The sequence below is a fragment of the Melitaea cinxia genome, chromosome 4 (assembly GCF_905220565.1).
Source record: "Melitaea cinxia chromosome 4, ilMelCinx1.1, whole genome shotgun sequence".
NCBI lineage: Eukaryota > Metazoa > Arthropoda > Insecta > Lepidoptera > Nymphalidae > Melitaea > Melitaea cinxia.
The window spans coordinates 7,429,304-7,457,134 of NC_059397.1; the positions used below are offsets into that span (position 1 = coordinate 7,429,304).

Here is a 27,831-nt window from a genome sequence, read left to right on the forward strand (position 1 = left end):
CCCAGTTACGGATAAAAGTGACGAAATTTTTAAAAAAAATGGAACTAGATCGAAATTTGAGTAGCTACGATATAGCTGACGTTTAGAGAATTGACCATAAAACAGTTTTGACCCATTTAAAAAAGTCTGGATCGACAATAACGCTTTTGTACATGGATGCCGCCACATGAACTTACTGGACAAAAACCTAATGGATCGTGTACTTGTTCGCAATTCTCTCTTAAGGCGATTTCGCTTCCGCCTGTAATAACCCACTGCTGGGCATACGGCGGTCCACAATCAGTACCTTGGTCTTGCAGCGATTGATCTTCAATCCGAACTCGAGACTTGTGCATTCCATCCCTTTGTATAACAACAAGAGCAACAAATAAATAAATTGACATTGAAATCAGCAGCTCTCCCATTCTATCCTGGTGGGTTACAAATAATGTGGTGTTACATGCGTAACATGCCTTCGAGAGCGATGCGCATAATCAGTTTCAAGCATAGATCAAGTAAAAAGAATAGATAACGCACTTAGAACAAAAAAGTGAAGCCACTTTTTTAAATATGTGTGAGTGAGTGAAGTGTTGACACTTTTTAAAAAAAGTCCCTGAAAATTTTATTAAATGGGATTAAACACAATTAATTTAATATTGGTAAAATGGGTATGCGAAAATAAAAATCTGTTTATAGTTTTAAATATATTTACTCCTTTTTTGCTTCAAATTTTTAAATAAATCTATTGCAGCAATGTTTTGATTTAATGAATTATATAAATCTGTGTCAATGAAAATTGCGTTTTTAAGTAATTGATGATTCCTCTGAAGGGCAAGTTCCTGTTTTAAAGACGTCTAACTCTTTGCTGTAATGATTTAATTTTTTTACATTTTTTTTAAATAAAGTTCCTGTTTTTTTAACTTTTCTCTTAGTTTATGTTTTCTAGGTGTATCAAAGATTGAATCTTGGTTAACGACTAATTTAAGACTCATCCGGTAGGTCCTAGAACAAAAAATTCAACATTAAAATACCTAGTAGTAAGTAGTAGTATATACGTGATGGTACTCTGCGAAGTCCACGTTTTGTACCGTACATGTCAGCTTTATCAAAATGGTTGGAACAAACCACACAAGATGAGGATGGCTGTCGTTGTAGTTCATTTCAGCTCAGTCGCACAGCAGCTACCTATTCTATCTATCTCCTATTAAAATATTCGTTGGAAACCTAAAATCATGATATTTAGTAGTAAAATATGAGTAGTTAATTCACAAATTTAAACAGACAAAAACGAGTTAAAAATTCATATTGACTTCAATTTAGGTAAAACATAAAATCACACGATAAAAAAAAACACAATAATGATGTCCACTTTCTACTTAATTATTTTTGTATGATTGCCTACAATTTACTTACCCGCATTTTGGGCTATTGGAAATAAAAATTACTGGTAACACTCCTTCGGTACCTCATTTCGGGGCATAGAAATTATAAGTTCCGAATAACCTCAATATTATTTTGGAATAACAAAAAATATAAAGTTTTGTATGTATTTACGTGTGAAACGATATTTCTTCAGACTTTTTGTTCACTTTGGTATTGTTTTTGCACCATTTAATTACAAAAGAACGGCATTTTATAGGCAAAGTTACTCTACGAGGCCTCGTGAGATACTAACGAAAATGAGCGTAGTTTGATGCATATGTGTGCGTGAGCGCGTGTGTTTACTTGAAGGAGCCGAGTTTTGTGGCTTCACTAACAACAAAAGCCGCGCATTATCTACTTTTTTTTACTTCATCTATGGTTTCAAGTAAACATTGAATAGTAATGGCGATATTATCCACCCTTGACGTTAACTTTCAGTCGTGGGTACGGTTTCAGTCGTTCGCCGATAGATCTGATGATCTATATGGGAATCGCATCTCTGCTATCTTTGTAGCCTTTCCTTTTTTAAGGTTTGATCGCCGTTTCAACCTCCGAGAGGAAAATATTTGGTTTATTTCTTCAGGCTCTGAACTCTAAAATTTCGGTAATCGAGATCCTGAAACCGTGATTGGCAGAAGTTTCTTCACTCTTCAGAAATATGGTCGAGCTCCGTCACTAATACGATTACGATATTTTGAATTGCCCAAGATTTGTATGGCAACGTTTTTGTGGTGCTCTGTAACTCTTCAGTTTTTGGGTATTACGAATAGAGGTCTTTCAACGCGATCGAATCAGAACATAATTAATTTGGTTGCGGTATTTTGTTTACGTTTATTTTGTTACGGTTTCAGTTGATGTTGGAACAGTGTGTTAGTTATAATCAGATTATTTTCAGCTGCAAACTGTATCAGACGTTCGTCTCTTTCGTTGATTTCTCCAAGTTTAAAATTACCCAGACATGTAATCATGTTTTGAGAATTGGCTCCAATCTTTGCATTTAAATCACTTAAGATTATAAGTAGTTCTTTTTTAGGGATTTTGGTTATGGTATTTTCTAACGCAGAGTAAAAATTCTCTATTTCGTTGCCGGAGGCATCACTAGGGCCTAAATTTGCATAAGATTTAGGTTCATTGGTGATGCCTTCATCTTAAAAGCAATGACGCGGTCGTTTATCGGTCCGGAACCCATCACTTAGTTCTTTTAATCCAAAGGAAGGAAGAAAACCACTCCGTTTCGGCCGTTACTATTATTACCAGAAAAGTAAATAACACGGGTTTCGTTATACGGGTTTATCTCTCTTTGCAAGATGTCTTATTTACCAGTAAACAGCAACCCTCGATTATTCCACGTTCTCAGAGTCTTAATCTGCTGTAGTTTGAATGATACCCCAGTAGCAGTCTCCATGCGGAGACTGGTCTCCCACTCCATCCTGGCTGGCAACCCATTTCACACCGCTCGTCCCGGGACTAGCGTGACGCTGAGCATTAGTCGGTTCGCATGGTTTTTGAGGTCTGTCTAATTGCATTTTCATAACAATTTTCTTGGGAAGTTAGCTGCAGTGGTTTCCCCTTGCCTTCTTCGCCAGACATTTTTAGGATGACTTAGATCCTATGGCCACTGAAGCCTCTTCTGGTCAGTCGCCTAATCAGGTGTGTGGTTTTACCGCCACTACTCGGTCGCCATTGCCTCGTCAATTATCCTGCAGGGAGCACCACGGAATGCGTTAGTTTTCTATTGCCTTTCGGCGCGTGCAGGTGATGCTGACAGTTTGGTAGCATAGATAGTTGCTTTCCCCTTTACTCTCCAACAGACATACAGACAGACAAATATTAATTCGTTTTATAATTCGTTTATTCTTAAATACCAATAATGTACTGACTATAACTGGTTACAATTTTAGTAAATGTATACATAGATAACTAGACACATTACGTAGGTATTAAGGCTTTTTTTGTATATAAAACACTATTCATGATAAAAGTTATGTATTAAAATAATTGTGGTGGTGATAATACAAATAAATGTAAATAAAATGGTTTTTATGATAAAAATATTCAAAAAGCAGCAAGTAATATACTCACGTATTTTACATTATAGATATTCAAATGCTTACGTGTTGATAAACATGTAAATTATCTCAAGTGCGTGCATACATCACATTTAGCATACCTATAAATTTAAAAAGATAATAAAATGTTACATACTTGTATCTCAGGCTCTGTCGTCGTCACTATATAAATCCGACTCGAAAGTGGCCAATTTTTATTGATCTACCATTTAACTCGAGTAATATTTATATAAAGGGGATAAATTTCATTGTCCACTGCAATGGACTGTGATAGACTGAATAGAAAATGTACCGTCGGCCAAGGAAGTTGTGTACTACCTTAAGGTTGAATGCCGCTTGCAGATTCATAGGTGATAAAGATTAGTTTCGCTTGCAGATCGATCTGACAATTTCTATTGCCGTCTTTGTCTGATTATTGATAACGATTATTACTGTTTGTAACGTGACAGCTACTTTTAGTTTGAACTTGATGAAACCAATGACGTCGTAAATTCCGAATTGTAAACAAGTTACATAAAATTGTAATGGCACAAGCGAGTCTATGAAAGAATATGCATTTAAAACAGTTTATTTCAGGATAAGTTTTCATTATATTGTCAGAAAAATAAGCTATAAATAGATTTATCCTTTTATTAAATTTCCACAATCACTGTTAATACACTTAATATAAAAAACATAAACATAGTCATATGGTAACATTAGAATAGGTTGGAAAAATTTAAAATTTAGAAACGCGGAACCTCTAAAAGACGAGACCGCATTGAACCAACAAGCCGTGACCAGATATCGGTTCCCCGCATTTCCTCCCATATAGAATTACAGTGACTAATAATGAGATTGTTTGGTTCTTTCATTTTGATGCAACCATCGTTGGGCCATATGGCCCCAAAGATTTTCTATCGGGTTGAGGTCCGGTGCTATGGCACTAAAGAATTTAGCCACCCCCTCTCTTCCCGTGGGTGTCGTAAGAGGCGACTAAGGGATAACAAGGTTCCACAACCACCTTGGAACTTAAGAAACCGACCGATGGCGGGATAACCATCCAACTGCTGGCTTTGAAATACACAGGCCGAAGACGGGCAGCAGCGTCTTCGGCGCGACAAAGCCAGTACTGCGGTCACCAACCCGCCTGCCCAGCGTGGTGACTATGGGCAAAACACATGAGTTCACGTTATTTTTGGCGTAAACTTGTGGAGGCCTATGTCCAGCAGTGGACTGTATAGGCTGTAATGATGAGGTCCGGTGATCTTGAGGTTCACGGAATTACGTCAGTGTTTGAACGAAACCAGGCTCTTACGATCCTCGCATTATGAATTGCACAATTATCTTGAACAAAATCAAATTGTGGCACTTCTTTCTCCGGGTGAACATTACGGACTGTCTGTACCATGCCATTCTGAAGCACGTCGATATAATTTACAGCCGTCACTCGAGGAGGTAGAGAGCACAATTCTCCTACCAAGGGATTTAAAAAAAGAGATTTTAAAAAAGTTGCCAAATATAATGCAACCAAAGTCCTAAGTCTTTGAGTTGATTTGCTTGAAGTTCAAGCCTTGAACAATCAATTCCATACGTCGAAACTCAAATGAATTCACCAATTCCACTCCTAATATTCCGTACGCTCAACTACGCTCTGCCTGCTCTATATGTATATAGTACTAAGATACTGTTATTATTACAATCGCTGTAGATGTAAGGCTCGTAGTACAAGTGAAAAGCTTCATGGGCTGTCGACTTTACCTACAATTCATACCTACTTTTCTCATTCATAGAGAATGAGAAAAGTATGAATTGTAGTAGGTAAAGTCAACTTGCCCCCCCCCCTGCGCCATCGGCTGGCGACGCCCTTGTCTCCTACACCATCCGCACTCATCCAGCCCCAAATATTTACGGAAACTCGACCTTATTTGGGACTACATGATCATCTCTATGCCGCGTTGAATCATATCCCCAAAGGTGAAGACGTCCATGCTAACTGGATTTAAAAGTTTTTTCATCACAACACACTATTAGACCAATCAAAATTTAACTGCTCTCTGGCGAAGTTCAGACGAGCAAGTCTGTGAGCATCCGTCAAATATATTTTCTTGGCGTAATGCCTGTAGTGCAACCCCATGTAATATAGATGTTTCCTTATTGTTTGGGCACTCACATCGAACATCTTCGCAAAATGTTTTGTTGGTTGAAATTGATTCCAAAATTTAAATTTTGGAATCAATTTCAACAGACCGGACACATCCTACAAGCCAATCAAGTAGTTAACTAATACAATGGCAATCTCCTTAATCCATTAATTATTATATATAAAAATGAATCGCAAAATGTGTTGCTAAGCGGAAAACTCGAGAACGGTTGGACCGATTTCGCTAATTTTTTTTTTAAAATGTTCCTTGAAGCACGAGGATGGTTCTTACGGAGAGAAAAATTCTAAAAAAAAAAAAATTTAAATTTCCTGAAAAAGTCTAAAAACAACACTTTTCTATACTCCCATATAAAAGATTTGTGATAATACTTAAAAGTCAATTTGAACTTTAATACCATACGATAAATTTTGTGGTAGGCGATACGAAGTTCGCCGGGTCAGCTAGTTACTTATAAGTAAGAAAAACAATAAAATGTAAATACAAAATAAATTTGATTTTAAAAACAATTATGGGGCAGCAACGATCAGTCAAACTACGGAGATCTTCGAATAAAACAACGTAGACTAATTTGAACTACGTTTAATATCGCGGTTTACAATATTTTTTAATTTTATACAAGAGAGATGTTCGGAGCGTTTACGTTTAATTTCGAAATTATATTTTTCTAGTCACCGTCTAAATGAATTTATATAAAAAAAGAATCCGAATCGATGGCTTCAGCGCCACACAGTGGACAACGGTGGCAACCATTTAAAACTTCACGTGTAGCCCCACCATCTGCACACTAGATGGGGTTGCTTGCTAAGCCGCGACATACCCCCCGCCTTGGTAACACCGGCTTCCAACATCAGGCTTCATCGTTGGATGGCTGCAGCGGCAAAGGGCAAATTTTCGAAAACGCCCTCCTCGTCGTTCCGGTTGCGGTACGGATGTCGGCCACACGTGTAACACCATCAGTCCCCGGGTAAATGCGAGTTATGCGTCCCAGACGCCATTTAAGTGATGGTAAATTTTCATCTTTGATGAGGACGAGACGATCAATGGTTAAATCGTCATGATGAGTTTTCCACTTGGTTCTCTGTTGAAGTTCTCCGATGTATTCTCTGGACCACCTCCGCCAGAACTGCTGCCGCAACTGCTCTATACGGCGGTACCGGTTCATCGTCAGACCTGTAGCATCAGAAATGGTCTCGTATGGCAGCGAAGTTAACGGTCGGCCCGTGAGGAAGTGACCAGGAGTGAGGGGAGTGAAATCGGTAGGATCGGTGGATAAGGGTGACAGTGGACGAGAGTTTAAAACGGCTTCGATTTGAATTAAAACCGTATTCATTTCCTCGTATGTTAATTTGGCGTTACCAACAATACGTTTAAGGTGATGTTTGCAAGACCTTACACCACTCTCCCACAGACCTCCAAAATGCGGCGCATACGGTGGAATAAAATGAAAGTCAATACCCTCACATGAGGCGTAATCGTTTATTTGTTGTGAATTATCATGAATTAAATTTCGAATTTCTTTTTCAGCACCAACAAAATTTCTACCATTGTCGGAATAAATAGCTACTGGTTTTCCGCGTCTACCACTGAAACGTTTTAAAGCTAAAATATAGTCGTCCGTCGAAAGGCTCGTGACTAGTTCGATATGTACAGCTTAATTTAGTTATGAAACAGACAAATAAACAAATATACGATTTTATTTGCCTAGCACCTCTTCCTTTACGATTCATAATCATAATAGGTCCAGCATAATCAACACCGGTCCGCTCAAACGGAAATCCCGCATCCAGACGTTCAGATGGTAAATTTCCCATTATAGGCTTTGGTATCTTATTGTTAAATCGAGAACAGGTAATACATTGACGCACGATTTTTCTCACAAGACCTCTTGCACTTAATATCCACCATGTCTCGCGCAGGGTGTGTAAAATAAGTTGAGGTCCTGCATGAAGCAGCCTCTTGTGCTCATGATTGACCAACAAATTAGACATCCAGTGTCGACTGCACATTAAAAACGGATGTTTTTTATTAAAATCGAAATTAGATGCGTTTCGAAGTCGACCACCAACACGAATTAATTTTTTATCGTCTAAAAACACGTTTAATCCAGATACACGATTTAATTCTTTATTATTACCTGTGTAACTTCTTTCATTCAGCAAATTATCATAAATCGTCGGAAAGGATTGCATTTGTGCAAAACGAATCAACGTATACTGCGCTTCCTCTAGTTCGAACACTGATAACGAGCCGGTGTGTTTTGTTTTGTATCTATTAGCCTCGCCCCCTCGTACGTTGTTTATGAATTGAAGTACGTAGGCCCATACGCGTTTAAGTTTTGTGAAAGACGAGTATTTATTAAATTGAATAAAATTTAAGTTTTCGAAACTGCTAAAATTATGTACTACATTTGATTTTAAGTCAGACAAATTTTCTAAATTAATTATATTATTATTTAACGAATTAAAATTATTATGACATTGCAAGTAAGACGGGCCGTTCCACCAAAGTTCACAATTAATCAAAGAATCAAAGGCTAATCCTCTAGACAATAAATCGGCTGGGTTGTTCTCGCTCGACACATGCAACCACTCGGAGTCACCTGTCAGCTCGTTTAACTCAGTTACGCGATTTTGTACGAACGGCTTTAAGAGATGTGGTGACATCTTAACCCAACCGATGACGATGGTCGAATCAGTCCAAAAGATGACCCTTGAAAATGTTAAACGAATAACGTCGATTATTTTTTTATAAAGTTTTGCGCCTAATAAAGCACCACAAAGTTCTAACCTCGGGATACTTATAGACTTTAAGGGAGCAACTTTAGTTTTTGCGCGTAATAATTTTACGACGATTTTAGAATCATTGTTATACGTACGTACATAAGCACAAGCGCCGTATGCACTTTGTGACGCGTCGGTAAATATGTGCAGTTCTTTGTATTGCGTGTAGTCGCTCATTACGTAACGAGGAATTTTTAATTCATTTAAACGTTTTAAAACTAACATAAATCGTATGAATCGTAAAAGTATAGAAAAAATGTCATTTTGAAGAGCCGGTCCCGGGTACTGAATATCATTAAGTGACTTAGAAGAAGTAGTTGTAGCACTCGCGTCGAAGACCACACGAAGCTTAGTGGTTGAACTGTACATACATTACAACCTATACAGTCCACTGCTGGACATAGGCCTCCACAAGTTTACGCCAAAAATAACGTGAACTCATGTGTTTTGCCATAGTCACCACGCTGGGCAGGCGGGTTGGTGACCGCAGTACTGGCTTTGTCGCACCGAAGACGCTGCTGCCCGTCTTCGGCCTGTGTATTTCAAAGCCAGCAGTTGGATGGTTATCCCGCCATCGGTCGGCTTCTTAAGTTCCAAGGTGGTTGTGGAACCTTGTTATCCCTTAGTCGCCTCTTACGACACCCACGGGAAGAGAAGGGGTGGCTAAATTCTTTAGTGCCGTAGCCACACAGCACACTGAACTTGTTGAACTGAACTGAACTGAAGGTTGAACTGTGCTCTTTAAAAACACCGTGATGCGGCAAGAAAAAGTTAGGATATTCAACCTTATTCACACGTGTCATATGGCCTAACGATTCGTATTCGTTTATAAAGTCACGATACATACGTTTATATTCTGGTGTGCGCTCAAGTTTACGTTCTAATGCGAAAAACCTATTTTTTGCTAAATTATACGAATCACCTAAAACATCTGATGATTGTTTCAAAGGAATGCGTACTGAAAACCTACCATCGATGTCTCGTTTAGTCGTATTTTTAAATAGATCCTCGCATATACGCTCATCAGCAGTAAGAATGTTACTGGACTGAGATACGTTTTCTATTTCCCAGAAACGTTTTAAATTGTCGTCTAAAGTTTGATTGAAATTACAATAAACTTGATCGGTTTCACTGTCTTTTAATTGCGACGTATAAAGCGGGCCACACAATAACCATCCTAATTTAGAATTTTGGAGGTAAGGTCCCTTTTCTAATCGAATTCTATTATCGTTTAGCAATAATTCCCAGAATAAATCAGCACCGATTAGTAAATCGATACCCGAGGAAATATTAAATGATGGATCCGCAAGACGAATATTATTAGGAATACGTATAAATTTATTATCAATGTTTGTTGTAGGCAAACTAGACGTAATGTGCTGCAAAATGTAGCACCGAATTTTTGTACTATAATCGTTTATCTTAGAACGTATAATTATTTCGCACAATTTATTCGATTGCGTTTTAGACATACCAACGCCCGATATACGTATAGTGGACTGTATAGGTTTCGTATTCAAACGTTTAAATAATTTTTCTGAAATAAAACTATGTTGACTGCCGTTATCCAAAAGCGCGCGAGCTGTAAAAATTTCATTATTCCGATCTATTATATCTACCAACGCAGTGCATAGCAAAACCGGTTGTAATGTACTTCGCGGCCGCGCGTGGCAAGTAGCTACGCTATGAAGCGCGGTCGACCGGCCGGCCGCTTCACGAGTCTCGTTTAAATCAGCTGATCGGCCGCTTTGCGTATATTCGAATTTATTCAAATTATTATTAATATGTAATAAAGTATTATGTTTGTTCCGACATTGCTTGCACGGTCCGAACATACATTCCGTTGCAGAATGACCTGAACAACGTAAACAATTACTGCATAGTTTGTTATCTTCAACGAATTTTAGCCTATCTATAACAGACAAATTTAAAAATTTATAGCACGTATAGAGTAGATGATTACCATTGCACAAGAAACAACTATTATTGTCTGGAGAAATTCGTTTATTAGAACTAAATGACTTCTTAGAATTATTTTTATTACAATTAGTAGACGTGTAAGTATGCCCTATGACATGGCCTTTTGATTGGTAATGCTTATTTTCGCTTATAACGTGAGGCTTACATTGAGGCAACTTATTTTGACTAGAACTAATCATCTCGAGGGTATTCGATTTATTTCTTAAGAATGTCAGTAAATCATCTAATTTTAGTCGTTTATTCGAATCAGTTAAAATTGAACCCTTATAATTCTCCCATTCCCGCTCAGTAGATTCGTCTAATTTAGATACAACTAAGTATATAATTATTGTATCCCAATGTTCAGTAGGTTCGTTTAATGATTTTAAAGCACGCAGGTTTCTGAGTGTAGTATCTATTAACCTACGAATCTGCAAGTGGGATTCCTGCTTGAGCGGAGTGATAGAAAATAATGATTTCAAGTGGTTCTGTATAAGAAGTCGCGTATTATGAAATCTACTATGAAGTAGATCCCAGGCATGCACGTAATTATCCGCTGTAAATTCCAAAGCGCTTATAACTTGTAACGCACAACCGCTCAGCGAAGCCTTTAAATAATGAAATTTCTGAATTTCGTCTAAGTCTGAACGGTTGTGTATCATAGTAATATACGAATTTCTATATTCTAGCCACTGATCAAACGAACCATCAAAGGAGGGTAATTTTATGTCCGGCAGCTTAACATTAGATTGCACTGACGATTTACTGCTACATTTTAGGCTTTCAACGGAATTTTCGACTATACTTTCAGCTGTAGCTAGAACGTTAAAATATAATGATTCGAAAGATTCTACATACTCAAAGTTTGCTGTATATTCCGACTCGGGTAAAATTAGCTCAATTTGATTTTGAATGTTGTTAAAAGTATTAAAATGATCTTGAGCTGTTTGCATTCTTAATTTAACTTCTTTAACTTGAACTTGAGATATAGAATTACAAGGCAATGAATCTAAATATTTTTTAAATTGTGTTAAACGACCTTTCAAATTACCTCGCTGTTTTTTAAGTTCGGAAATATCTTTTAGTTGTTTTCTCAAGGGGGAAGCTGCGGAAGGCACTAATAATTTATCTTCAGTGGACATTTTAGAGGCCTACGCGTAAGAATAATGTAAGGTACTCACGGTTATACGAAGACTTTGAATCAGCACAAATCGCAAAGAAACGTCACTAACCTGAAATGTAAATGATACGATTTTTAATTCAAACGTTTACGGGAAAGGAGTAGAAAGGAAATAAGACCTGACCGTTGACTGAAGAAGTAGCTGCGTCGAATTTTCCTTGACGAATAGCAGTCGGTGCGAAGTCCAATTTCTTGGTAAATACGGCTCGAAGACCAAATTATGGGGCAGCAACGATCAGTCAAACTACGGAGATCTTCGAATAAAACAACGTAGACTAATTTGAACTACGTGTAATATCGCGGTTTACAATATTTTTTAATTTTATACAAGAGAGATGTTCGGAGCGTTTACGTTTAATTTCGAAATTATATTTTTCTAGTCACCGTCTAAATGAATTTATATAAAAAAAGAATCCGAATCGATGGCTTCAGCGCCACACAGTGGACAACGGTGGCAACCATTTAAAACTTCACGTGTAGCCCCACCATCTGCACACTAGATGGGGTTGCTTGCTAAGCCGCGACAAATTCATCTATACTTATTATAAAAATAAGTCCCCCGGCCGCGTCTTTCTGTCCTCCTGTCTGTCCTCCTGTCTGTCCTCCTGTCTGTCTGAACGCGATAAACTCGAAAACTACTGAACGGATTTTTATACGGTTTTCAACAATAGAAAGAGTAATTCTTGAGGAAGGTTTAGGTATATAATTTATTATGCTTTTATGTAAATTAGTTGAAATACGGCGACAAATGTTGAAGAGGTCGCAAAAAATCTCGCCAAATGGGAACTTTCCACGCGAACGCCGCGTAAACTAGCAAAGATACAGTTAAGTAATGTACTAGAGAATTCAAAATCTATAAAAATGCTACAAAAAAGTCCGCGATAGCATATCTCTATCTCTTACGGTTGACTTACAATAACCACTTTTATGTTAACATTTTTAATTAAAAACATTACGTTATTTTCAAAGCTATTTTCTTTAGTTCGGTATTAATCCTTATCCAAATGAATATGTTAGTTAGCTTAGTCATTTAATGCAGATTAAAATTGCTCTTTACACTAAATCAATCAGATGAATAGTTTTTGAGATATCGTTGTTAGAAGTAATTAGTAGCGAAACATTTTTAATGCTTGGCGAGCATTGAGATGCCTACGGCGAGTCCATCCCCTCTGCCCCGCATCGCTCGACCGCCTGCTCAAGCTATATAAACCGGGCGATGTAGCGCGCGATCCGCCATAGTAAACAGACTTTGGTAGCAACTGAACGCATTGCGTATATCGACTGTCATCGGCTTACTACGGGTATTGCTGTTCGGCATTAAATCTTGCTATTGGTTCCTATTATTATGCTATTGTTAGTTTTAATTAATTATTTTCATACTTAGTAGGTGGTGTAAGAAACCTTTCAGTTTACTTTCTTCTTTTCGTTTGGTTATTTCGTTACTTTTTAAATAACCAAGTACCTTACTTTTCCGTACTTGGTTGCTATAAATAGATTTTTGTAAATAATTTTCGTGAGTCTATTTAAGTTCATGTATATTCCTTAATTAATTATTTTCATACTTAGTAGGTGGTGTAAGAAACCTTTCAGTTTACTTTCTTCTTTTCGTTTGGTTCTTTCGTTACTTTTTAAATAACCAAGTACTTTACTTTTCCGTACTTAGTTGTTATAAATAGATTTTTGTAAATAATTTTCGTGAGTCTATTTAAGTTCATGTATATTACTTTTTTGTTACTTGGGTGTTGTAGGGAAGTTGTTGTAAATAAATATTATTTAGATTCATTAAACTGTTTCTATTAAGTACCTCTTTATTCAATTTCTTATTAAACTTAGGTAGATAATCATGCCGAGAAGAAGGCCAAATATAGGACGCAGTACGTCTGCTGCTAAAAGACTTCGTTTGAATCGGAATAGTGAAAATAATGAAGAGAGAGAACTGCGTTTATCATTGGACCGTGAAAGACATATTTCGCAAAGACTGCGAGAGTCTTCTGCGGAACGTAACGCACGTTTGTCGTTGGATCGTGAAAGACATGTTTCACAAAGACTGCGCGAATCCTCTGCTGAACGTAACGTACGTTTGTCGTTGGACCGTGAAAGGTATGTTTCGCAAAGACTGCGTGAATCCTCGGCAGAACGTGATTTACGTTTGTCGTTGGATCGTGAAAGACATGTTTCACAAAAACTGCGTGAATCCTCTGCTGAACGTAACGTACGTTTGTCGTTGGACCGTGAAAGACATGTTTTACAAAGACTGCGCGAATCCTCTGCTGAACGTAACGTACGTTTGTCGTTGGATCGTGAAAGGTATGTTTCGCAAAGACTGCGCGAATCCTCGGCGGAACGTGATGTACGTTTGTCGTTAGATCGTGAAAGACATGTTTCACAAAGACTGCGTGAATCCTCTGCTGAACGTAACGTACGTTTGTCGTTGGACCGTGAAAGACATGTTTCACAAAGACTGCGCGAATCCTCTGCTGAACGTAACGTACGTTTGTCGTTGGACCGTGAAAGGTATGTTTCGCAAAGACTGTGGGAATCCTCGGCGGAACGTGATTTACGTTTGTCGTTGGATCGCGAAAGACATGTTTCTCAGAGGCTACGCGAATCCTCTGCTGAACGTAACCTACGTTTATCTTTAGATCGTGATAGACACAATGCTTTAATGGAAACTGAAACATCTGAGAGAAGACAACTCCGACTACAAAACGATCGTATTCGGCACATAAATTTTAGGAATAATATGCCAACTAATGGAACACAAAATAATAATAGATGGTCCAATAAAGAGTACTCGGCAATGAATTACAGTACAACAATTGATTATCAAAATTATCGTATCGTTTGTATAGGTTCTCCTTCCATTGTTTGTCAATACTGTTCGGCACTGAGATGGAAAGATGAGTCAAAAGGTTTATGTTGTTCAAATGGTAAGGTAAAATTAGATGAAATAGGTGCTCCACCTGAACCTTTAAATTCTCTACTTGATGAAAGTCATCCAAAGCATACAGAATTTATGCGTCATATTCGGCGGTATAATAATGCGTTCCAGATGACTTCATTCAAAAGTCAACGAGTAGTTGAAAACGGCTTCATGCCAACATTTAAAGTCCAGGGCCAGGTTTACCACCTTGCAGGTAGTCTTCTTCCACAAGTTCCTGACGACCATAAGTTTTTGCAGATATATTTTATTTCCGATCCTGAAGTTCAAGCAACGACTCGATGTAATATTAGTAATAGTAATTCAAGAACACCACTTGATAACTCTATAGTCAGGTCATTGCAAAACATGTTGCATTTGCATAATAGATACGTACAATCTTTTAAAACTGCAATGGAAAGTATCTCTCTCGATGTCCCAGATTACAATGTAGTAATTCATGCCAGCAGGGTACCTGACGGTGAACACCGTGGACGGTATAATGCTCCTTCTACCAGTGAAGTAGCAGTTGTCATTGCTGGACAACAATTTGACAAAAGGGATATCGTTCTTCGAAGCCGCGACGAAAATCTCCACAAAATTTCCGAACTACATCGTTCATATGACAGTCTTCAATATCCATTGATGTTTTGTCGAGGTGAAGACGGATACACAATTGATATTCCCCAAGTTAATCCTTCTACAGGAGACAGAGTACAGAAGAAAGTTTCATGTATGAATTATTATTGCTATCGTTTAATGGAACGCCATAATCATTATAATGTTTTACTAAGGTACGGAATGTTACTGAATCAATATGTTGTAGATCAGTATGCTAAACTAGAATCAGAACGTTTAGCTTTTATACGAAATAACCAAACACAATTACGCGCAGAAAATTATATACACTTACAGGATGCTTTACATTCTAATGAACACACGACAAACAATATTGGGCAGCTGGTAATATTACCGTCATCTTTTACTGGCGGACCAAGATACTTACACGAAAAAACTCAAGATGCCATGACCTATGTCAGGAATTACGGGAAACCTGACCTCTTCATTACTATGACCTGTAATCCTAATTGGAAAGAAATAAAAGATAATCTGCATTCCACCGCAACACCTCAAGACCGATATGACATTTTAAATCGTGTGTTTCATTTAAAAGTACAAAAACTATTACACTTAATAAATAACGTAAACGTATTTGGTCCGACACGCTGTCACATGTATACGGTGGAGTGGCAAAAACGTGGGCTGCCACATATACATTTGCTTTTGTGGCTGACAAATAAAATCAGGCCCGACCAAATTGACACAGTTATAACGGCAGAATTACCAGACCAAGACGAAGACCCAACATTGTATGACATCGTGGTAAGGAACATGATTCACGGACCCTGTGGAGCTTTAAACCCTAACTCGCCATGCATGCATGAGAGAAAATGTTCAAAAAAATTCCCAAAACCATATCAGAGTCAAACTTCAACTGGTGATGATGGCTATCCAAAGTATAGAAGATTATCACCAGAGGAAGGAGGACGCAAGGCTGCTATTCGTAATTACGAAATTGATAACAGATGGGTAGTGCCTTACAATAAACTATTATTAAAAATTTTCGAGGCGCATGTTAATGTAGAACTTTGCAGTTCCGTGAAATCAATAAAATATGTCACTAAATACATCAATAAAGGAAGTGACCAGGCTACGTTTAGTTTACATTCTACAAATGAAGTAGAACAATTTCAATCTGGCCGCTACATTTGTAGTTCTGAAGCACTATGGCGGATTATGTCCTTCAATATTCATGAAAGAGCACCAACTGTCACACACCTCGCTGTTCATTTAGAAAACGGACAGCGGGTGTATTTCACTGAAAATAATGTAAATGACATTGTGAATAATCCAAGAGATACTACTTTAACAGCGTTTTTCAAACTATGTGCAGAGGACGACTTCGCAAAAACTCTGACCTACGACAAGGTGCCTGCCTATTATACCTGGAATCAAAATACGAAAAAATTCCAACGACGAAAGCAGGGGGCGGTAGTTTTTGGGTACCCTGGCGTGAGAAAAACTGATGCTCTTGGAAGGGTGTACGTGGTACACCCTAATAATGCAGAATGTTTTCATTTGCGGTTGTTACTCCACGTTATAAAAGGCCCTACTTCGTTTAGAAGTCTCCGCACTTTTGAAGGTGTAACTTACGACACATTCCAAGGGGCTTGCAAAGCTATGGGCCTCCTCGAAGATGACAGTCACTGGGAGAGTACGCTCTCTGAAGCAGCCATATGCTGTTCACCAAAATCACTTAGGTGCCTTTTTGCCATTATGATATCGTTCTGCCAAATCACGGACCCGCATCTTCTTTGGCAAAACTATCAGGAAAGTATGTCCGAAGATATACTGCAACGCAGACGACAAGAACTGTCATCAGATGATTTAGAGTACGACCAAAATATTTTTGATGAAGCTTTAAATGAATTAAATAAAGAGGTCGAATCTCTATCAGGTAAAAGTATAAAAGATTTTGGTTTTAACTTGCCGTTAAATTCAAATCTTTATGCAATGAACAACATCGAGGATTTACGAGACTGACTATGATTACACCCAACTCTTACAGACAATTCAAGATGAACATCGCTTAAATCCAGAACAAAAAATTGTTTACGACCAAATATTGTCATCAGTTAATAGTAATGAAGGGAAAATGTTCTTTCTAGATGCACCCGGGGGCACGGGTAAAACATTTATAATTAATTTATTATTAGCAAAAGTAAGGTCTGACAGAAAAATTGCTCTTGCCGTGGCGTCGTCCGGTATTGCAGCCACACTTTTGAAAGGCGGGCGAACTGCACATTCCACTTTCAAACTACCTTTAAAAATTTGCAGTGACGACGTCTCTAGCGTTTGTAACATCTCAAAACAGAGTAAAACAGGTAAATTAATGCAGGATTGTAGCTTGATTATTTGGGACGAAGCTTCCATGTCCCATAAAGCATCAGTTGAGGCATTAGACAGGACAGTGCGCGATTTACGCAACAGAAATTGCCCAATGGGTGGCTGCACCGTTTTGTTTTCTGGAGACTTTCGTCAAATTTTGCCAGTCATAGCAAGGGGGACTAGAGCTGACGAAGTCAATGCATCACTCAAAAGATCTTATCTTTGGCCACATATTACAAAATGTGAACTTAATACAAATATGAGAATTTTGTCCTCCAGTGAAGACAATAAACAATTTTCAAATAACTTACTTCAAATAGGTAATGGTGCATTTCAATCCGGAAATGTTAAAATCAATCTTAGTAACCTATGTGCTTTGGTTCAAAATGTGGAAGAATTGGTTGAGACCGTATATCCCGATATTACTAATATAACTACAAAGACTTTATGCTGGTTTAAGGAAAGGGCTATATTGGCACCTACTAATGAACAGGTTGATAAAATTAATCATTTAATTATTTCCAAGTTTGAAGCACCATCACAGATATACTATTCAGTTGATACAGTTTTGGATACCGCAGAGGCAGTACATTATCCAACTGAATTTTTGAATTCTTTAGTTCCTCCCGGAATTCCTCCACACAAGTTAATATTAAAAGTGGGTTCACCAGTGATATTACTTAGAAATTTAAATCCCCCAAAATTGTGTAATGGCACGAGACTCAAAATAGTTAAATTTGGCTGTGGTACTGGTGATACTGTTTTAATTCCCAGAATACCGATGATTCCCTCCGAATTACCCTTCCAATTCAAAAGACTGCAATTTCCAATCAAATTAGCCTTTGGTATTACTATTAATAAGGCACAAGGCCAAACTTTAAAAGTTGCAGGAATAGATTTAACTGATCAATGTTTTTCTCACGGCCAGTTATATGTTGCCCTTTCAAGGGTGACATGTAAAAATAATCTGTTTGTGTTTACTAACAATCCGTCAGAAGTAATGAACGTTGTGTATAAGGAAATATTTCAATAGAAATATTCCTTATACACAACGTTTCAAGTAAAAAGTATTCACTTTTAAATATCCGGTGCCTACCTTACAGCTTCATCATCAACAATGTGTAGATATCTTTGTCATCACATATACTTCTTTATCTATACCTAAAACACTGGATGTGTCTATAATATGCGAGGAGTTATTTCAATTACTCTAGGCTCCCATCACCACATCCTGACCTGGTTACTATAGGACCAGCTGCAATGTTTACTCTTTCAAACATAATAAGAATTATCCAAGTCGATACACTGGCCTCGAAGTAATAGGGAAACATAGTCATTATTGGGGAGTTTCGACGATGATATGATATACCTAATCATCGTATTTTTAAAAACAGACAAACAAGTTACACATAAAAATACCAAAATCGTCATAGGTTTGCCTATAATATTTAAGAAGTTCCTGCGATTTCACCAGGATCCCATCATCAGATCCTAACTGGACAATGGGACCACCTGCATACGCACCATATATTAAAAAACATCCCTACGAATTGAGAACCTCCTCCATTTTTGAAGTCCGAAATCCACACGGGCGAAGCTGCGGGCGGAAGCTATCTATATAAATAAAAATGAATGTTGTTAAGCGCATAACTCGAGAATGGCTCGGCTAATTTATTTTTTTGTATGTTCCTTAAGGCCCACGGAAGGTGTTAATACAAAAAAAAATTTACTATTGACAGAACGAAGTCTGTCCGGGCAGCTAGTTAAAAATAAAAATAGATTTATGGCGTGAGAAATCGTCAAAAACTTACTATAAGTATATTAATTTTATAAAAATGTATAAAATATTTTAAATTATAACAAAATCATTACAAATGTAGATATATGGCATCGATAACTTTACTTATGAAGAATTAATTGTTTTATTTAAAATACAAAATCTCGCTTCTTTTATTACGGACTTGCATTTACCGGCACAATATACTTCTTATTTTTCTTTTATTAGCGCTTTTAGTCGCTATCTCAAAGTCAAAAGACAACTTACACACAATCCATCTTTACATTGGTTTTCTTCAGAATATCAATCTGTATTCATTCCTATTTTACCTACATTATAGATAGCACTCTTCATATTAATACCCAACCCCATAAACTCTCATTTTGTACGTCATCGGCACTTCTTTTAAATTTTCTCTGCTACTGTAGCACATGTTATGAAATCAGAAATTAATAATAATAATAATAATAATAATAATCTTTATTGCACACCATTAAAAGATACAAACAAAAGTAGTACAATTTGAGGAAGATGTACAAGGGCGGGCAGTCTTATCGCTAAAAGAGCGATTTCTTCCAGACAACCTTTGGATATAGGACAGGGCATAGAGAAGCGGTTAGGAAGTGTACAAATAATTGTTATAGGAATTAGAATAACATATATATATATATATATATATATATATATATATATATATATATATATATATATATATATATATATACTAAAAAACATATTGAATTACATATTGATAAAATATGAAAAATATTTAACGATTTTACGGATATAATAATAAAAAATATGAACTGGTTATTAAAATAAAAAATCATTAGTGCAATTAAAAAAGGAAAAAAAAATAGATCTGAAGACCGAAATTTGAACCATGGTATTATCGGTCGATCCCGACCCATTTTCCACTTGAGCTATTACAACTTTATTGACAATTGCGTAATTTACCTTCGTATTCTAACGATATTGTAGCAATTTTTTCAATGCCTAAAAACAGGGATAAAACGACATTTTCTAAAAATGAATCCTAGCCCTATCGATTTATCGCTCCCGAAATACCCGACATACCAAATTTCATGAAAATCGTTGGAGCCGTTACCGAGGTTCAGATCTTATATATTAAGAATTGCTCGTTTAATCTAATACATAAAATTCTCGTGAAATTTTGGGTGCATATTGGGTAGGTCTGAGAACCGAACAACATCTATTTTTCATCCCCCTGAGTAATAAGGGGGGGACGATTGAGAGGGTTAATAACATATATGGCAAAACAACGTTTGCGGTGTCAGCTAGTAGTATTAGATAAATGTCATCATGATAAGTCATTACTCGTGTTAAAAATGCTTTAGTTGTTGTATCCGGCAGTTAGTATTAATAATTCACTTTATCGAAGCTTGTTAGGGCTAAGAAAAATAGCATTGGACGGTTAAGCAGAAGTACCTTGGTAGAGTAACTTGAATATAAAGACAAAAAAAGCTAAAAAAGGGCATAAGATTTTTATTTCACGTGGAACTTGATCTATTACACCTACAGAATACTACATGGGGCCCAGTTGAAGGAACGTAATGTAAAATTCCTGAAAGTTAATTTTACATGTGATATAAAATCATTGTTTCCTGTAAATGTTGTTGAAGTTAAAATTGTGGAAGTGTGGGCTTGGCTAGTTTTAAGAATTACCTTCGCAATTATGATATATTTTTGCATACATTTTAGAAGGTACTACGATCATATATCTCTGCAACAATAGACAAAGCGTAGAATCAAAAAATATTAGTAGAGATACTAATTGAGTAGATCGGTTGGGAACTTGGGAACAGGTGTTAATAACCTTTGTTCATATTATAATTTCGCAGGTGGAACGGGCATTACGCCAATGTTACAACTCATTAGACAGATTTGTAAGGATGCTAGTGATTCCACGGAAATGAGACTGATATTTGCGAACCAGACCGAACAAGATATTCTATTAAGAGATGAACTCGAGAAGTATCAAAGTGAGCACCCTGAAAATTTCAAGCTATGGTACACGATCGATAGAGCAAATGAAGGTAATTTACTTAATTTTAGTAGTTTACATTATTCAAGATTCATTAAAAGGTAGTTTCAAAAGTAAGAAACAAAATTAATATTTTTGGACACAATGGCTGTATTACATACATTTCAACACAACTTTTTGTAGTAAACGGTTACATTTCTTATATTTTTGCATTTTATTGACAATCACTGTTGATGTTTTAATTTTTAATTAGATTTTAAATAAATGCTTTGTAATTAAATTCCTCAGAAATGAGAACAAACAACTTTAGATTAAATTAAGCTTAAAAAAGTAATAATTTTCATATTCTAGGATGGAAGTACAGTGTTGGTTTCATCAATGATGAAATGATCAAAGAGCACCTATTTCCCCCCGGGGATGACGTCATCGTGCTCATGTGCGGACCCCCACCTATGATAAACTTCGCCTGTAACCCGGCCTTAGAAAAACTAGGCTATCCAGAAAACTTGCGTTTTGCTTATTAAGTTAAAAAAAATTCTAGTGAAATATTTTTATTTTACTACATGCGTTATTTGAATGTGAAACTTGAATATAATCGTAGTTTGTTAAGGACAATAAATGTTTCTACATCAATCATGAATAATTTTATTCAATTAATATTCCATTTCTTGACCTATAGATAAAAGAGACCGACTTTAAAGTCTGTAACGGCTATATACATTTATGCTTTATTATACACACATTAAGGAAATTACATACTAATAATTATGTCCCAGAGGAACTAATTTTGAACTTACAACATCGGTTGTAGACAAACTGTACATTATTTAAATTAAATCGCTAGCGACAGCCATCGGAATAGATATTCTGTATCATGGCGGCAAATTTAGAGAAACTATCCGCTGATATTTTGGATAAGGATTTCAGAAACATTTTTAGGCCGGTTTTTTTAATTCAAGCTGCACTCGGTAGTCTCAGAGTAGACATTAAACACGGTTTCGCTACACCAACCACAACATTGTATAATTGTTATTCAATTTTTGTTTGTTTAGTAAATATATCAGCCCATATATGTTTACTTTTTCTGTGCGAGTGTACAAATTTTTTGTTTATAAGCGATTTTACGTTAAAATTATTTGTTATGTACCTTAACGTCGTTGATACAATTTCGTTCTTTTATGAAAAATTTAGCAGCTCAGGTGCTGAGCAAAGCGACTTTTATGTGAAGCTGCAAAAAATAGATCGAGTTTTTTACATGAAGTCCACTAAACAAGTTAATTGTAATCTTTCAAAGTTAAGCACCTTTATTTCTGTCAGTATCATTGCAATGGTTATCATTTGGACAGGGTTTCATAATAAATATCTATTTAAAGAATTATGTCCATTTGGTATTTTCATAAGTTTTTCAAGTATGTTAAATTATTGCAACGTCGAAGTAATGCTTTTTATTCTGACATTTATATTAATTCGAGTCTACCACATTGAAAACAAATTGAAGGAAATAAAGAGTATGATTGAGAGTGATTTCAAATCGGACGATATGCAACAACATTCATCTAAGGAAACTGTAAACGTCAATTTGGATTTTAATCTGAAAAACTTAATATCGGGTATTCGTGCTGTTTTAACAGTCGTCTCAGAGTTTGAACGTCTATTCCAATTCAGGGTAAAGAGTAACTAATCGCTTAAATACTAAAACTATGTTATGTAATTATTTATAATTGACATTATTTATCTCTTGCAGATATTTTATTTTACATATCAAGTGATAATGTGGATGCTTCTGGTGGTCACATTAACAATAGTTTTAGTTAAACATCAAGCAAGTATTTTTGTTCAAATGGTAAGTATTTTTTTTTTTTTTCGTGAAACGCATTTTTGAACAATGATAGTAAATAAAGTTTTTTTTTAACTGAAGGCCTGTTTCACCACTTTCTGATTAAGTTAATCACGCACATAAGTTAATAATAGGCTGTGTCAGGAGAAGGTAAAACCTTACAGGCTAAACACAGTAACAACCTTAATGGCCTACCTTATGATTTATTTCATCTTTTCTAATAAACTACAACTTGTGGTTTCGCAGGTTGCGAAAGTATTTCTATACTTGATAGATGTTTGGACTTTAATATTGAAAAAAAAGTGTCATAAACTTTTTCTATTTGAAAGTTATCAGAAACTGGTGAAACAGGCTTTGAATATATTAAAAAATTCAAAGTGACTTTCAGACCTTATATTATTAAAATAAAATTAAATAAACAAACAGAACAAAAATTATGAATAATAAATTACTAAACAACATGACGTTTTAGAAAGATATTCTATTTTGTATGATACTAATAGAAATTAATTTTATGTTACAGAAAATCACACACAAGGAATTTTATGTAGTAGTGCTATTGGTATTTTTATTATATTTTATAACGTTAATTCTGGTCTGCATTGTAGCCGATTTAATTGCATCAAAACTCGACAATTCAAAAAAAGTGTGTATCGACATTATTCATCGTTCATTTAGTAACAATGTTAATGGTAAGTTTAAGTGTATAGAAACAGCACACTACCAAAAATAATTACCTATAATTTTTTTTAGTATACAGGTATGTAATGTACTTCGAATCTTGAGAATCTTCCTAATACTATAGCTTCGATTAATTCACATTTGGCTACCGTCTCCGAATGGTGTAAGCAATATGGTCTTACGGTTAACCCATCAAAAAGTTAAGTAACCCTGATCGGTAGCTAGAAAATTACTGCAAAAATTAACTACACAAATTTGCCTCTTATTTCTTTTGATGACGTTTAACCTTTACCCTTTTTTAACTTTTCTGGATAAAGTGAAGAACCTTGGTATTTATTTCGATCAGACATTATCCTGGACTCACTAAATTATCGAAGTTAGCAGGAAAATGTTTAGTGCCGCAGGATTATTGAGACGTTTACGTAACTTTCTCCCAATTCCGACTAAAATTGCGCTTGCAAATTCACTCATGCTTTCGATTTTGGACTACCCTGACGTATGCTATATCAACCTCACTGAAAATCAGTTACATAAACTTGAGCGACTTCAAAATGTTGCGATTCGGATCATATTTGGCTTGCGTAAATATGACCACATTTCAGAATTTCGTGAAAAGCTCAGCTGGTTACCCATTCGTCTTCGCCGGAATTCTCATATATTGTCTCTTCTGTAATGTGTACTATTTCATCCGTCAACAACTGTTTACCTAAAGGATACGTTCGAATTCCTTGGTTCATGTAATGAAATTTTAAGGTCATCAGAAAACCTTAAGCTGCAAATACCTCTTCACAGAACAAACTTTTATAAAAACTTTTTTGCTGTGCAAGCTGTTTTGCTATGGAACGACCTGCCTGTGCCCATAAGACGGGCTCAAAATTTGTTTATATTTAAGAAGCATTTGAAAGCATATTACCTTAGTCTATAAATTTTTTTAAACTCACTACATTCAATTGATAAAAGATCATTAAATTTGCCATGAAGCTATGTATTATAAGATTACTATATTTTATATTTGTATATGTAAATGTTTATATTTATTTATTTTTTATTGCGTACATATCTGTATAATGTATGTATATATATATATATATATATATATATATATATATATATATATATATATATATATATATATATATATATATATATATATATATATATATAATTGTTATATATTACATTATTTTTTACTTTTTTATATTTATATACCACCTGACCATCGGAAAAGCAACGTCCCTTTCATTATTAGGTTGTCTAGAAGAAATTGCTTTTTAGCAATAAGATCGCCTGGTTGTACAATTTGTTACTATAATTACTTATAGTGTAAATTTTGTTCTTTATTTAAATTTTATATACTATACATAAAATTATTTGCGAAATAGGGGAGTGCTACCGCCCCCTAGTGTTAGAGTCATAATTATAATGATAATATCACCTCATTATACATATATGAGATGAGTATCTCATACATGTATATGAGTTGATATTAAGTTATAAGAAAAAACAGAAACTAAAGGCAAAAATTAATAGGATACTACAGCACAATTTAAGCAACGATATTAATATGGAATTTGGTTTGGCTAAATTTAAAATGCTTCACATAAAACCAGGTAAGGTCGGCCGAGCCATTGTGCGGTTAATGATATCGATATATGCTATGGAACCAACCGAATAATATAAATACTTACGAAATAAACAGCTTAGAGGATTTTTTATGTATGTATATATATATATATATATATATATATATATATATATATATATATATATATATATATATATATATATATATATAAATTGGTTGGCAAAATACACGAACAAGCATACAGCTTACTGATAGTAAGCGATTAACGTAGCTTATAGACGTCTGTAACACCAGAAGCATCGCGAGCGCATTACCGACCCTATCCCCAACTACCCCCAGGAACTGTGGCCACCTTACTCACCAACAGGAATACAACACTGCTTAAAAATAATACTGTTTAGCTGTGATCATCTGCAAAAGGTCGAGATATACTACCTAGCCGTGCTGCTCCATATTTTGAGCAGGAAATATCCTGCTCTGCCCTACCTCAGGATTAGATCACACAGAAATCAAAAACACTTTAACAATAGATCTTAACAGACGAAATAATGCTCTTTGCAAAAGTCAATTAACAGGCTAACATCTCATTAAGTCCTTAAATACTTACTACGCTATCACAATCACTACTGGCTAAAAACCACGCGCTCGCTTCTTCCTAGATTGATCATCGCTCCTCGTTGTCCTCCTCGCTGGTGGCGACTTGAACTGGACCTGAAACAACAACTGTTGTTCTTTGGCCAGCTCCGCCACTTGGCACTTCAGGACTTTGACGTCCATCCTCAGCCGAGTGTTCTCCGCTTGTAGTTTGCGGACCTCGTCCGAGGAAGTACACTCCTCCAGTGCCTCTACCGCGAGTCGAATAGAAGCAGCGGTGTCCTTGAGGGCCTTGACAGAGGTCGCCTTAAGTCGCATAGACTTTGGCAGCTTCCTCCCTTCTATTGCAGTGCTTACGCATCAGCGCCGATGACGATACGATGACTCTCGTCATCCGAAGACAACAACCGCGGAACCGAGAGCAGTCATTGCCTCTTCCCCATCTATTGAGTCTCTCTATAAGCCGGAATACTGTTGTCGGAGTCAAAGGCAGTCTGACCCTCTGCCATGTTCTCCAAACTAATTATAGAGCAGGAAATACTCCTTACCTCACGCAGACCCGTTCAAACCCGTCGTGATCCACCTCGGGCGTCGCCCGTCCCATACTCATCGATGATGCGCGTTAGCATTACCAGTGGCTGCAACGTCGAAGCGCTCGTTCAAGACCCGTGAAAAATACCGCCCTACTCAGGCTTCCCGTCTTCGCCGTCCTTCGCGGGCACAACCTCACACCGCCCTTCTCGGGCTGCTCACAGAAACATTTGTGTTCCCGACACAAATACGTGTTTGCGATTAACTTGAATCCTTCGTCCAAAACAACATTTGCGTAGTATATTTGCGTCGATAAGTTGGTTTATAATTGTTCAAAAGAGTCAGACAAAGTCACAAGCTTTACTCTACTTCCATTAGTTCTTTACTTATCGCTTGGTACTTATTAAATATCACACTTTTGAACATTAAATTAATTGTTTAATATTTGTCCAATCAATTATAAGTAATCAAGGTAATGGAAATTTTTGAAAGAGTAGCTAAGTTCATTAAAAGACGAGTATTCATATGGCATAGGTCACGTTAAATTAAAAAGTCATTATGTATCGATTACATTAATAGGTATTGAAGACACGCTCGAATTATATCATATGTTAACAGTTAAATTTGCTTTTCTGGGTTTACTTAGGGTCAAAATGTAGGTAGGTACAAAATAATCTTGCAAATGTCTTCTTACTTTGATAAGTAGTCGCACAAAAATATTTTCTTCGTTTCTTTTTTCGATTTGTCAAACAACACGTAAACAAAAAAAATATATAATAAATATGTATTGTGGCAAGAAGTGACATCTAAATCCGTTTATTAAGTTGGGGGAAAGGGTTCGTATTTTATTTAGAAATTTAAGGTAAGGTTTTAAAATTTTCGTTGTGTGTAACTGGCAGATATATGAGAGAAAAATATTATTGGGACCTTTATCAGCGTTAACAGCACCCGAAACAATGATTGTTAGAATTTTAGTCTGTTTATCTGCTTGTCTGTGTATTTGTGCACGCTAATCTCAGAAACGGCCTATCCGATTTAGATGTGATTTTCACTAATATATTGTGATAAGCTTCACTTAAAATTTAGTGTCTGTTTCATGTCAATCGGTTTATAAATAAAATAGTTATGCCAATTTAAATAATCACATTAACATGTATATATACCCAAACGACGGTGCTTATAAGTAATCCAAAATAAACCAAAAGATATATCCGAAAAAATGCTGGCCAAAGTCAATATTCCACTCGAACGAAGTCGTGGGCACGCTAGTAATATATACGCATGTCCCATTTTGTTCGATAACTTGCCACCATCTCGTAGTTCCGATACTGTAGAAATTTTGCGACTTCTTAACACACACACACAAGTAGTTTTGACAGTCCTCTCTTGAAGCTAGCTTTACACTACATAAAGAATGCA

At 36.2% G+C, this 27,831-nt stretch overlaps 3 protein-coding genes across 5 annotated transcripts in view; 1 reads left to right on the forward strand and 2 right to left on the reverse strand.

Annotated features, from left to right (window-relative positions):
* The window catches only part of LOC123670082 (NADH-cytochrome b5 reductase 3-like), a 31,433-nt gene extending 9,609 nt beyond the window's left edge, over nucleotides 1-21,824 (forward strand). For all 3 annotated transcript variants that reach the window (XM_045603590.1, XM_045603592.1, XM_045603591.1), the window contains exons 5-6: nucleotides 21,042-21,236; nucleotides 21,536-21,824. In XM_045603590.1, coding sequence (XP_045459546.1) covers nucleotides 21,042-21,236; nucleotides 21,536-21,708 — 368 coding nt within the window. In that variant the 3' untranslated portion in view covers nucleotides 21,709-21,824. The remainder of the gene's footprint in view (nucleotides 1-21,041; nucleotides 21,237-21,535) is intronic.
* Nucleotides 1-27,831, reverse strand: part of LOC123670271 — a 65,921-nt gene that overhangs the window by 17,088 nt on the left and 21,002 nt on the right. The gene's annotated exons all lie outside the window — the stretch shown is intronic.
* On the reverse strand, nucleotides 6,179-9,239 carry LOC123670081. The gene is made up of 4 exons (XM_045603589.1): nucleotides 9,106-9,239; nucleotides 8,654-8,755; nucleotides 7,616-8,410; nucleotides 6,179-6,879 (listed from the first exon to the last, which is right to left on the reverse strand). The coding sequence occupies exons 1-4, from the start codon at nucleotides 9,237-9,239 to the stop codon at nucleotides 6,462-6,464; spliced, it is 1,449 nt and encodes a 482-aa protein (XP_045459545.1). The 3' UTR covers nucleotides 6,179-6,461.

Coding starts and splice junctions, on each gene's coding strand:
- LOC123670081 (XM_045603589.1), bottom strand. CDS start 9,239: ATGTATCGTGACTTTATAAACGAATACGAATCGTTAGGCCATATGACA. Junction 8,411..8,653: donor GGACCGGCTCTTCAAAATGA/CATTTTTTCTAT, acceptor AAAGTCTATAAG/TATCCCGAGGTTAGAACTTT. Junction 6,880..7,615: donor AAACATCCGTTTTTAATGTG/CAGTCGACACTG, acceptor ACCCTTATCCAC/CGATCCTACCGATTTCACTC.